This window comes from Perna viridis, chromosome 13 (genome assembly GCF_037379345.1).
Source record: "Perna viridis isolate PV_CMFRI_1.1 ecotype Kerala chromosome 13, ASM3737934v1, whole genome shotgun sequence".
Taxonomy (NCBI): Eukaryota; Metazoa; Mollusca; class Bivalvia; order Mytilida; family Mytilidae; genus Perna; species Perna viridis.
This window is the reverse complement of record NC_142457.1, coordinates 21,045,911-21,060,466: the sequence shown is the minus strand read 5'-3', so window position 1 is coordinate 21,060,466 and position 14,556 is coordinate 21,045,911. Positions and strand designations below refer to the sequence as shown.

Sequence of the window (14,556 nt, the reverse complement as noted above, 5' to 3'; positions counted from 1 at the left end):
TAAGGAAAATTTGCTATATAAAATTAAAGTCGTCTCTTTTATCATAAATCTTAATGCTGAGATGGAATGAACACTGTTGTCAAATTCGAGATGTAGGTCCAAAAATATGCAGAACGTCTGTTTCTGTAGTCTCCTTTATCTCGAGCTCTGGTGGTATATTGACGATAACCATTTACCAAAAGAGGGGCTGTTGATGGACAATTAATACATCGTCAATTTATCTGTATGGATTTAGCATTTTTTAATTTTTTATTCTTTCTGAAGAAATTCATCTCTTATGAATATAAAAACAAAGCGGCTAGGAGAGGAGCGCAGTTAGTGCCCATTGGAAAATGTCAACTTCTTGTGGAAAAATAGCTCTTCCAAATGTGAAAAATTGTTATCAATGCGGGAATCAAGCATATCGCATGCAACCCTGCTTTTCTGTGTAGCGCATTTTGCCCTTCTGCGATGTTTTGAAAACTATGTGGATTTGTAAAAGAAAACAACATGATTTTTTGAAACAGCAAAAGATGTACGTTCAAGTCCTTTCAAACGAGATTTCAATTTATCATGTGGTAACGTAGTCTAAAGAGTTGCCAAATCAAAAGTTTGGAGAGAACTAATTTCTTTAAAACTGCGGGATTTAAGTTAAGCTTTAGAATTATTAAGTATCCACATATGATAAATGCCAAGTAGAAGTAGAAGTACGCTTCGAAAGTATGTGGTATTGCAATAAGCATGCTGTCTATCCTTCACTAAGGATAATATCTTTGTTACATGGATTGAAATCCCCTTCGTAGAGAAGATGAAAATCCTGCAATATACCTTTCTTTGTATGGATTCTTATGAGGTTTCGGTATCCAATACAAGTAAATCAAGTCCTCACAGTTTGTTTCGATGTTGAGAGAACACATGAAGGACTTGTGGTTGTTTAGAATTTCATCTTTATCAAAAATAGTACATTTGTACGTGGCATTACCTGGGATGTTACTATCAGTGCCTAATAAGGCTACTGTGGTAATGCGCCTTACACCCAAATACAAGGTTGCTCCAAGCCTTGTCTGCAGGGACGATAACATATTTACCATGTTGTGAGGAAATACATTCAAGTGCTTCACGATTGTTGAATACGGACTTGGGTCTTTTATTGACACATTTCAGGAGATTGTCAATACGATTCCGTACCAACGATCGGATGGCATGTATCCAATCTGTCAATAACTCGATTTCTGATTATTAGTCCTTTTCTCTCTCTTTATCCATGATCTAGCACAATCTTTAGCAGCGTCCATTATGGTTTAATGAAATTAAGTTTCTACTTGAGGCGCTGTGGTTCTCTGAATTTTGGACGTTGAGAAACTGCCTGACGTAGGGGTTCGTTCTCAACGATATTCAAATCTTAAGTGATGATATGACCAAAAGAAACACATGCCAGAGGGGATATTAAGTATTCCTAAATGTTTAGATTCTGCAATGTAAGTTACTTTATTACTTTAAGTAATAATAACCAAGTAATACTATTCAATTTAAAACGCAAAAATAAACAACTGCGAAAAACATTTACAGTAGCGTATCGTCGACAAAAGTGATTTTCTCTCATTTTGTGTATTTTTTATCGATAGTCTTAAGTGTGTGTTCTTTACAATATCGACAAAATAAAACAAGGACAATTCATCAGCATAAAAATCAACATAAAAACAGGAAGCAGAAGATAATACTTGACGTATACAATGGAATACAACACAATCATATACGCAAAACTGCAGATCAAAGAAAGTTAATATAAACAAACAAGAGACTAAAGCACGTACAATCTACCACGGAATGGTAAGTATGTTCTGTTCCGACAGCGGTGTTACGGAATGACTAGCATGTTATGTTCTGTCTGACAGCTGTGGTACGGAATGATTAGCATGTTCTGTTCTGACAGCTGTGGTACGGAACGATTAGCATGTTCTGTTCCTACAGGTATGCTATGGAATGGTAAGCATTTAATATTCCGGCTGCACTACAAAATGGTAAGTATGATCTGTTCCTACAGCCATGCTACGGAAATGTAAACATGTTCTGTGCTTACAGTAATGCTTTGGAATGGTTCGTATTTTCTGTTCCGACAGCGATGCTACGAAATGGTAAGCATGTTCTGTTCCGACCGGTGTTACGTAATGGCAAGTTTGTTCTGTTCCGACAGTGATTCTATGGATGGTTATAATGTTCTGTTCTGACAGCGGTGTTACAGAATGGTAATTATGTTATGTTCCTACAGCGATGCTACCGAATGGTATGTTCTGTTCTGACAGCGATGGTATGGAATGGAAAGCTTGTTCTACTCAAGTGACAATTTCTGGATAGTGTCAAGATAAGTGGATTGTCTATCTGAATATATTACATGTGAAAATGTATCATATACCAAATAAACCCTTGAATTCTATATCACCCAAGAGCCGCCGACCCGAGGGTGACATAGGTCGAGGGTCTATATCGCATGTGACAAAGGTTTTGAAGTGTCATGTTCATTATATCATATATTATGACAAAACGTAAAATGTATTTCGTGTGTGATATTGGCCTAAAGTTGTGATATAGGGTATACGATATAGGTCAATCGTGTGATATGGTGTATGGGATACAGGTCAAGGGTGATATAGGGTATGTGATGTAGGTCTAGGGGTGTGATATATGTTAAGGCTGTGATATAGGGTATGCGATATAGGTCTATATGTTTAATATAGGGTATGTGATACAGGTCAAGGGTGTGATTTAGGGCATGTAATATATCGATATCGGCTTAAACAACTACATATACAATTTTATTTTATTCCAAATAGATGATATACAATGTTATTGTGTCTATGCTGTAAGATACAGACTTCAGTTTCTCAAATGTACTTGTTCAGGTAACGGCCAGACAAAGGAAGATCAGTCACTAAGTTTTTTTTCCCCCCAATTCCATCCATTTTCTTATTTTTCTCAATTAACAATTGTAGGTTTTCATCTTAATTGTAACTAATGAAATTATACAAGATTGTTCAAAGAATACGTTCCACCAATAAGCGACTAGAACTGTCAGGAAACGTCAAGTAGTGACAAGAACAATCAAGAGTAATTGAGGGTACCAAGATTGAAGCGGAAGTTGGAGTAATTTATCCAGGAACGAAGACCAGACATGGAAAACAGACACATATATGCTAAAAATATATATAATTTATAATTTTCTTGTGCATGATCTTTTGGTGACCTTTATGGTTACTGTAAGCGTATTAATTATTTCGTGGAAGCTAATATTAGCGGATTCTGTTAAATGGAGATATTCGTAGAATTAATTTGCGCGGTTTAAAAAATAAATTTTACTAATAGTCGTGTTTCATATTAAGTAGCTGTCTTTATAAAAATCAGACAGTGAGTGATTCATGCATATCAAAAACCAACCAAATTCAGTTATATTTCTTGTTCAGAAACAATTACTGATGACACAACCAGTCTCAGTTTTCATTTGGTTGTTGAGCTATTGAGATAAAAAAAAATAGAATTTACATGAAATTGACACTTTGCAAGAGTTATCGTTCTTTATTTGGTTTCATTTGGTTGGTTTTAGTGGTAGATAAATGTATTTTGTAAATAGAGCAGATCTGAATGCAGAAATGATTATCGTTATGTGAAAACATGACATATATACTGAAAAAGCATCGTTTGTTTTTGCAAATTTTTTCTACACCATGAATTACTTTGTCATTGGCAGTGACTGAATTTTATATAGAGTGGTACTTAATACTAGCATAAGCTCTCATGGTCTATTATAACGAAACATAGTTTGTCTATCAGTTGTTGCACCTTTGAGATAAAAAATATATAGAAAGTGTATGAAATTGGTACTTTGCAAGAGTTATCGTTCTTAGTTTGGTTTGATTTGGTTGAATTCAGTGGGAGATAAAAATAACGAGAATAGGTATGGTACATGTAAATGAGACAATAACCCCACGAGAATGAAAATGTCAGCCGAAGGCCACCAATTGGTCTCCAATGAACGACGAGGAAACCCTTTAACCACAGGACAGGCTGCAGGTGGTTCCAAAGCACCATTACACATTGGTACAGAGAAAGAGTTGTCTATCTATACTCATGTAACATAAAACAAAATAGAGGTGAAAACATGACAAAACAGAAAGTGTCCAAAAATTCTTGACTTCGGACAGGCACAAAATGCGCAAGGTTAAAGTTCATTGGCGTGATCACAACAACAAAAAAATATTACACAATTAAACACACCCAAAAATCAGTTCAAAAAGTTCTTAGTCCCTTGTTACAACGGAAATTAAGAAACCTCTTTACAAATATATCAAAATTACTATCATTACCCAGACATGTAGCATATGGAGATCACAAAAGCCTTTCTGTAGTGGGAATTTCTACACCATGAATTACCTCTACTATAGGCAGTGCCTGAAATTTATATAGAAAATGTACCAAAAAGATTATTTCATTATTTTTGTTAGTCTTTGTAAAGATTTTTCATCATCACGGCAAGTGCAAAATCACAAAACAATTTTTAAAGGTTAAACAAATTAACCAAAGCAATACACAGTACAATAAAAACAGCAAAAAAAAAAAACAAAACAAAACAAAACAAAACAAAACAAAAAAACAAAACCAAAACAAACTGAGGAGAATATCAAACTTACTGATTAAAATGTAACATAATCTACAGTTTATACAAATATTAAGTTCAGCAAATCAAAAGAAACTCTGGTTAAGCTCCTTATCTAATACAGTAATGTTATATCTTCAGTTGTCATTGACAACCATTCACTAAAAATACAAATCAATTAATTTCCAAGTTATTGAATGATAGGTATTAAGATAACTTAAGTGATATTTGTCATTTTATGGGAGAAATCCTTGACAGCGGATCTGCGTTTTTGACTTCAATCACACTATATACACGTATTTTTTATGTCGCAGTTAACTTTCCTCACAGGGCGGAGTAATTATTTTTAGTAATCGTGAACCAGATTATTTCAACTAAAGAGAACGCTTGAATATTTAAGTTGGGCATAGAGGAAGTTGTCTTGGGATTCTTTTTTGTTTTATTTTGTTTTTGTTTTGTTTGTTTTGTTTCCTGTGTTTTGTTTTGTTTTGGCACCCAAGGCAGTAATTTTCCAAACCTATTTTTGGCCCGATTTTGAACCCCATTCCCACGGAGAAATATGCCCCAAATTTTCCTAATTATAGCTGTGAAATTCCCTATTGTGACTTGGAACATGGTCCAAAGATTATGAGATACACAAAATCCTTTTCCTCTCTCTTCTGTATTAAATTTGTCATTCAAGTGACACCTCAGGGACATTATTACAATGGAAACTTCTTTTCCTCATCAATGATATCGATTAGACTTTATTTTCAAAATACTGATAAAAATCATTGCCCTCATATATAAAGATTATTTCCCAAAGTCACAATTTTTCCGCTTTCTTACAATTGCATGGGCCCGGGCCCATTCCTCAAAACGGCTCAAAAATTATTTGCGTCATATTTTGTTTGTCCATTCTTTCCAATTAGTTATCTGATAATTCACCAGTTTCCTTAAAATATATAATTAACGGACCTCAAAGACCTTACGATAAAGTTGATAGTAGACAATTTATGTCATATTTGTTTTCCTTTGGGAAGAACTCTATGAAACCAGATCTTTTGTTTAGATTACATAATGCTGTGTGTCTTTGACATCGTAATACACTCACCGTAATGACATATGATATGTGGTAATATCTCAACTAAGTGTCTTGCAGGTTGAACAGTAATAGTGCCACACAAAGACTACGTCTATTCATATATTGAAGAAATAGTCATATCGCTAAAGATAAAACAATGCGACATAAATAACCTTGGTAAAACAACGATACAATGGAGTTTCTGTGATTTATTTTTTTGTTAATAACTTTCATTTTCTAGGTTTATATTGGTACTATATTTATCATATGACAACAATGAGTAAAACATATTTTTCTTTTACTTTTACCCACCACCCACCACCCCCCCCTTGTCAGAAACAAAAGAAATTAAATCAATACAATTTAAGTTAATCAATCTAAATTGTCATGTTTTATGTTTTTTTTTTTTTTTTTTTGAAATATAATATCTAACGAGAACACGGTCATGGTGAATAGCAAATATGGTGGTTATGATAATATCACCATTGATTTACATACTTCCATACAATGCCTGATTCGTACAATGGCTGTAGTTACTGCTAAACACAAGAGTTATTAAAGTAATGGATTTTCATTAATTGATTTTAAAAGCACAATTAATATGACAAAACTATCTGCGAGACACAACAACACTGGGAGTATATTCAAGTGAACGTTAAAGTCATTAAAGACTCACTATCGACGTAACAAAGGCAGGGAATCAAAGTTAAGCCTTAGATATAATAGTTCCAAGCGAATTTGTAAGGTAAGGATAAAAGTAATGATTTTATTTATTCATTTTTTTATAATTTCCATTTGTATCTTATTCATTCTGTTCTTTTTAAATCCTTTTTTTATTTTTTTTACCAATTAGTCAGAAATGTTGATTTGATAGAAAGACATTTACAAAATAGAAGATTCAAAATACAGTTAACCTGCTATATGTATAATTCATTCGGTTTAAACGTTATCTGGTTGGAGTAGTTGTTCAAATTTTACAGGATCTTACTGCGTTTAAACAGAAAAAAAAAAACATTTCCGGTTTATTTAAGGAATTCCCTGTATTTTATATTTGAAATAAAAAGGAAACACTGTACATTGTAAAAAAAATATCATAGCGATTAAGTATAAGTTTTTGTAAGAATCAGAAAAATTTTAAAAATTAGAAACATGCATGTCAAAAACCCATTGATCGGACAATATAGTTTCACTCACGCATGCTTTCTCTATTTGAAAAGACCATTATTTAATATCTGCATTCCTGGATTTCTCAGGAATTTTTCAATAGAATGTTAATCTATGAGTACATATATTTCATTTCTTGGGGGGAGGGGTTTCGCTATATACACGTAAAAATATAGTATTAGGCATCCTTGTCTAAATAACTACTATATTTAAAAACATGAGTATGTATAACAAAATAGAAGTGAAAACAAAAAGAATAAAACTAAAATGAAATAAAATATGAACATCAAAATACTTCGAAAAACAAACAAACACACACACACACACACACACACACACACACACACACACACACACAAACGGACAAAAAAATCAAAAACAGAAACAAAAAATGTCAACAAAAAGTAGAGAATTGAGCTTTAATATGCCCATGGTATTTTCACTTCAAAATGTACATTTAAAAGCTTAATTTGGGTACCTCCATCGAAAACATCTCGCTACAGATAACGTTACATTTTAAGTAAAATATTGAATTAGATCAGTTGTTACGAATATTTAAGATTTCAGTCGTTAAGTTAAAAGTGATGAAATTGACTCTTTCATGCAAAAATGCTTATCAGGCCCAATAGTACATTCGTAAGAACATTGCAACAATTCTACAAAATTAAATTCATCATAGCGAAAACATTATTGTTGTAATCATCAATTCGTGAATCATTACATTCTATCAATCAGCAATGTGAACCGATTCTCTGTGTTTTTTCCTCTTCAATCTACCTTTGACTTGACATTTGTTTCATAAATCGGCAAGTATTTCTAGGAATAGTATTCTACTGAAATCGAAAGAATGTAGTCCAGGGACAAATACCAGACATGGAAAACAGACACAGACAACAAAGAACATGAAACAACTGAAATAATACGTAATGAATAATGAATAAGAAAATGAGCAAATCGGACTTCACTAAAACCTGGGAGCATAGACCAGGTGCACCGATAAGGTGCCGTCCTCTGCTTTTCTTGAAACACAGAAGACGCTTGCTCTTCCTGTGCACCTGGTCAATGCTCCTGATGATCAGTAGTGTCCGGGTTGTTCTTTTGGTACTTGTTGTTTCGGATATTTCATGTTTTTTCTTGTGTTTGTCTCTTATTTCTCCCTTGACGTGATCCATGATTTGTATTTTCTGATTATAGTGCGAGTACAGGAACATGTACAATAAAAGGAAAAAATACTTGATAAGTAATCGATTACATTGTGTGTTTTCACGATTAATGATAACAATTGATTATTGTTCAAAAAATGATAGAGAAATACTTCCCAATTGCATTCAAATAAATTTGAAGACGACAACAAAAATTGTATTCAGTAAGCACCTAATGCGAAAGAGTATTCAAGGGAACCAAGGGTATAGCGATAATCAAAGAGTAATCAAGGGAATCAAAGTTATAGTGGTAATCAAAAGAATGTAATCCAGGGACAAAGACCAGACATGGAAAACAGACATGCATAACAAAGAACATAAAGTAACTAAAATCATACATACAAAGTAACAAAAGTAAATGAGCAACACGGACTCCACTAAAAACTGGAAGCATGGACCAGGTGCACCGGTAGGATAAGAGTCCTCTGCTTTTCTAGAAACACCCACCGACTTGCACATAAAAAGTCAAGTCCGGGGCAGACAAACGAGGAAAGGAAAACTATGACCCATTGAATAAATCAGTTTTCATGGTGCTGATGGATACACCATAACGATCCAAGAGTTCATGATGACGACCATAAAACTTCTGTAGTGATGACTTCAATCTTGTAGCAACATAACCCTGTTCCAGAAGCCTATTTGTTAGAGTTCTAGCGTGATACAAAAAGTCTGCGTAGTTTCGGCAAGCTCTGGCATAACGTATGAGTTGTGATATGAAAACTCCATACGCAGGAGCCGAAGGGATGTTGCCACAGATGAAAGGAAAGTTCACAATTCTGAATCAAAAGAATGCGATCCAGGGACAAAGACCAGACATGGAAAACAGACATACACAACAAAGAACATAGAGAAACTAAAATCATACATACAAAGTAACAAAAGAAATGAGCAACTCGGACTCCACTAAAAACTGGGGGCATGGACCAGGTGCACCGATTGGGTAAGCGTGCTCTGCTTTTCTAGAAACACCCGCTGAGTTGCTCATAAAAAGTCAAGTCCGGGGTAGACGAACGAGGAAAAGAAAACTATGACACGTTGAATAAATAAGTTTTCATGGCGCAGATGGATACACCATAACGACCCGCGAGTCCATGATGATGACCATAAAACTTCTGTAGTGATGACTTCAATCTTGTAGCAACATAACCCTGTTCCAGAAGCATAATCATTAACACAGAAGTGGTCAATAAGAAATCATTAAAACAGAAGTGGACAGTAAGAAATCATTAACACAGAAATGGACAGTAAGAAATCATTAACACAGAAGTGGAAACAATAATCAGTACATTTCAATCAGTTTTTTTTACTAGACAACCATTAGGCTGGTTTTCAATAAACTTCATTCACGGAAATTCGGTTTCTAATGGATGTGAAATCTGTTATGGTAAAACAATTTAAGTATCAGTTTTATGTATTAGTGTAGTAGCTTTTTTTAGATATTAATATTTGAAATTCTGGTCAGAAAAAGATTTCTCCTGATTTTCTATAGATTTCTGTCTTAGCAGATTTTATTAAAACCACGACGAAATAACAAGGATTTATAATCAAAATTCAACAAATAACATTATAAGATGTATTAAATGAAATCATGAAAAAGTCACTTGGCAAAATATGTTCATGTTATGAAAGAAAAAAAAGAACAGGGGGAGTTCGAAAATCTGACGAAAAAGGCTGAACATGAGCAGCGAATATCCTTAATAAATAATTTTATAATCCAAACCTGAAGAGCTTACTTTAGAAACTTCTTAGAAGATGTCAATTATGAATATTGAAGATAACGATAGAATAATAAAATAAAGTTGACCAATATTGATTTTCTATGTGTGTTCAAAATGTGCTTTAGAAATGAGAAAAATGGATTTTAGTCATTCTTTGAATGAAATAAAATTCAGCAATTAAGTACTTTCATGTAAATGTCTCCGTATGATTTAAAATATATTCTTCTTTAATAAAGAAGACTAAAACGCTTTCATGGCTAGTGGCTCCTTCTGTCCGTTTCGTTTTACGGCAATTTGATAAGTGGTCTAATTAAGAGTATGAAAAATAGGATTAAACCCTTCACATGAGTAACAATTGAATGTTCTGTAAATTTATCACCACTCGGGCCATTTGTCTGAGAAATTTCTCAAATTTCATTAAATGAGCTTGCATGTCTTGTATGAGTTATTAAAACAGTTATTGTTTTTTGTTTATAATAAATAATTTTATGCAAGTATACATGCAATTTCAAAATTGTAAAAAAAAAGAAAACAGCTATTAGTATATTGTTAACACCATGATAATAAATTTGAGATTTATGGTCCTAAGACCAGGCACTGCGTGAACCTTGGTATATAAAACGGCCATTTTTAAAGTTTATTTTGACTAGTTGTACCATCACAATCAAGAAATAAGACTAGATGTTCCATTTCATTTTGGTGCATTGTTATCATTTTATTGAATTGCAATGAAAAATGAACATCTTGGAAAGCAGAGGACGCTTACCCTACTGGTGCATCTGGTCCATGCTCCCAGTTTTAGTGGAGTCCGAGTTGCTCATTTGCTTTTGTTACTTTGTATGTATGATTGGAGTTACTGTATGTTCTTTGTTATGTATGTCTGTTTTCCATATCGGGTCTTTGTCCCTGGATTACATTCTTTTGATTACCGCTATAACCTTGGTTCTCTTGATTACTCTGTCAAAAACATAAATTTTCAAACATTCTATAGAATTAATTCCGGGCAAACCGAGAGCTGCAGAAATAATGCTCTTTTAAAATAGAGATAGCATCCTTGAGTGGAATTATAATGTCAGATTGATGGTTTTTAACATTAGTGTTTTCGTTTATTACGCATTTAGCATGTTTTTTTCCCATTTACACTTAATTTTAGAAATATTACCACTGACTGCAATTCTAGTAGCATACATGTATATTTTTTCTGACTTACACTTCAAATAATTTAGATTTAATGATTACCTATGGTTAAAGAATTCCCATGATATTGTATAGGTTTAACGAAAGACTTTTACTGAACATTTTGTAGTAGAATGACTATTTTAATTATCGACCCATAACACCTAATCAAAGTATGGATTTTCTCTGAATAGAATAATTATGACTGAAAGACGTTTATTTTTAATTTATGTTTTAGAATGACGACAATAAAGTTTTGCAGTGGCTGCCAGCGACATGATGAACAAGTTGTTGCTTCTGATTGGTGCTCTGCGTGTGTAGAACTCGTCTGTGATTCATGTGCTAAAGTTCATCGGAAATTTGATCCTCCGCATCAAATAGTTCCAGTTGGTCAGATGGAGGAATTTTATAACGCAACTGACAATTGGGGAAGATTTTGCGATGCACATGGAAGACAGAAGGTCGTGAAATACTGCATTCGTCATGATAATCTTCTATGTGAGAAGTGTGTTACGGAAAACCATATCCATTGCAAAGGCGTTGTTTCAATTGAAACCGCAGCTAAAAATATGAAGCAAATTTCGTCCATTGAAAACATTCGGAGACGTATATCTTGTTTACAAGAGCTCTCAATGTCAATTGTTAAAAGAAAATCGGAGAACATCATTTTGCTGAACAATCAGAGAGATAGTCTTGCAGAAATGATTTCGACTATGAGAGAACGTATTAATAATCATCTAGATAAAATAGAAAATGATTTGAGAAAGGAAATGGAGCAGAAGTTTGGGGAATGCATGACTTCAATAGAGAATAAAAAATCTGAAATTGAAAGCGGATCGCTGGATCTCCAAACATGGTTAATGCATCTGGAGTTAGTTAAGACCACTTCTGACGCAAGTGGTGTTTTCAGGGCAATCAAAGCGTTAGAAGGAAAGATAAACAAAATGGAAGAAAATGTGAACGAAGGAAGAAAAACAACCAAACAGGAACAAATGGTTTTTCAGGCACATAAAAATGTTTTAAAGTTACCAACTCTAGTTCCCTCCTTTGGCCATTTTATCAAATCAGACAAGTCATACAAACACACGTCTAATGTACCTACTCCTCCGCAGTCTCCAAGGTCGCCTAAAATAATGAAAAATATTTATGACATTCCGAATGAAAATAAAAATGCAAAAGAGGAAGGTTCACCCAGAAGAACATACGACGAACATGACGTCCCCCATAAGGAAAACGATAAGAAAGTAACTCATTTGAAATCGGCATCTGTACCATCATTAAGTAGTTTACTCCAAACATTTGCCAAAACCAAGACAGATAGTGATTTGGTTTCTACTAGTTCTAGAGAGCTGCCTGTTTCTAATATTTCTGTAGAGAAATCCATTTTCCGACATTGCGATAAGGTAAGAAAGACACAAAGCGTTGAAAACAAGCCAAATGATAAAATACACAAATCATTATCCATTCCAGAAAGCAACGCACATGACCAGTGTCTTCCTTGTCCTGGAACTAAAAGGCGCAAAGTTACTTTATCTACCCAACTAGATGCAGTTGATTTCGGAAATAATGTTGCTTTCGGTAAAGGGTGTTTCATTCCTGGTGAGAGACTACTTCTTCCCCATTACTCGGGACAGTTCCTTTATATTACCGACTGTGAAGGGAGGTCAATGCTTAAAATCAAGTTAGACTGTGACCCATGGGATGTTGTAAGCGTCAATGAGAGCACCGCAATCGTAACAATGAAGAAGAAAGGTATCCAAATTTTAGATCTGAAGACAATGAAATTGTCCAAATTCATTAAACCCGGTGGTAGCGGATGTTGGGCAATCAGCGCTTCCATTAATGGAATATGGGTCGAAAGAAACGATAACTCTGTACATATGATTGATATCAACGGAAATATCCTGCGCAAAATCATCACACAACACAAATTATGGGATTTTTGTGTCTCAGCAACAGGGAATATTTTCTACGTTACAAGTCTTCAGTCTGTGGTCTATATCATCAAAACAAATGGTACACATGAGATCTTCTACAGCAGTTCAGATCTACGGGAACCTAGTAGCGTCGCCGTGGACGAATACGGTTCTGTTTACGTCACCGGTAGAGGGTCCGATAACGTTCACAGGATATCAGCCGATGGGGCCTACTATGATATTATCTTGAAGAGACAGGATGGGATCTATCGTCCGTCCGCTCTTTGTTACAACAAAGAAGACAAAAAACTGATGGTGATTAACAACTGTAACAGAAATGCAATGATATTTACAATGCTGTAATAGTAAATATGACTTTGGCTAATAATATAGTTGTTTTCCTATAGACCTTATATTGTTCTACTATGTAGACTTTTAATTGTTATTATTTTACATGCATATTGTATGTTGTATATTGAATACCGTTAACAGATATCTCTCTTGTCCGTTTCCAGCTCTGGTTGCGACTATATGACAAGGAATTCACATTTTTATTGGTCACATTGTTCTTTATTTACTTGTACTGGGCACAATGTGAAGGAAATAAGAAATGTAACTGGCCTATTTAGTTCACATGTACTGGACAAAATGTGAAGGAAGTAAGAAATGTAATTGACCTATTTAGTCCACATGTACTGGACAAAATGTGAAGGAATTGAAAAATGTAATTGGCCTATTTAGTTCACAAGTACTGGATAAAATGTGAAGGAAGTGAGAAATGTAATTGGCCTGTTTAGTTCACCTGTACTGGGCAAAAAATGAAGGAAGTCAGAAATGTAATTGGCCTTTTTAATTCACAAGTACTGGACAAAATGTGAAGGAAATGAGAAATGTAATTGACCTGTTTAGTTCACATGTACTGGGCAAAAAATGAAGGAAGTCAGAAATGTAATTGGCCTATTTAGTTCACAAGTACTGGAAAAATGTGGAGGAAGTGAGAAATGTTATTGGCCTACTGTGAAAATACTATTGTTCGTGGGGTACCAATATTCATGGTTTCATGGGTAGGCTAAAAAACGGAAACTGGTTCCCAACGAAAATGAGATTCACTTTGATCTTTGTACTGAAAACCTCAAAACCACGAATTTGAGAATTTTTATTAATTCAATGTTGATCCTGAAAATTTCGAAAAATCTTTTGGACGCAATCAGTTCAAGGCTATTATCAGAACATAATATGATTTTTCAACACTCTATACTTCTATTCCCCATACTCAATTAAAATCCTGACTTAAAAACATTATACATCGTTGTTTCTTTTCTAAAAGAGGTGGTACACCTATATACAAATATATAGTTCTTGGTAGAGATTTCTCATACTGTGTCAGAAATAATTTCAGATCATCTTCCAAATATAAACAAGATGTTTACAAAATGCTGGAATTTTTAATCGACAACATAGTTGTCCAGTGTGGTGGACATGTTTTTCATCAAACGGTCGGCATTCCAATGGGAACAAATTGTGCTCCTCTACTTGATGACCTATTCCTTCACCCTTATGAGACTGACTTTATAGCTGATCAGACACGAAAGAAAAAATATCATATAGCTAGATCCTATAATCTCAGTTTCCGCTATATAGATGACGTATTATCTTTAAACAATCTTAATTTCGGGGATTTAATACAACC

General features: G+C 34.1%; 1 protein-coding gene across 1 annotated transcript; it reads left to right on the top strand.

The window, feature by feature from the left end:
• The first annotated feature begins 11,189 nt into the window (after positions 1-11,189).
• Positions 11,190-13,347, top strand: LOC148599903 (uncharacterized). The gene has a single exon (XM_088558105.1). The coding sequence runs from the start codon at positions 11,190-11,192 to the stop codon at positions 13,227-13,229; it is 2,040 nt and encodes a 679-aa protein (XP_088414231.1). The 3' UTR covers positions 13,230-13,347.
• Positions 13,348-14,556: the final 1,209 nt, after the last annotated feature.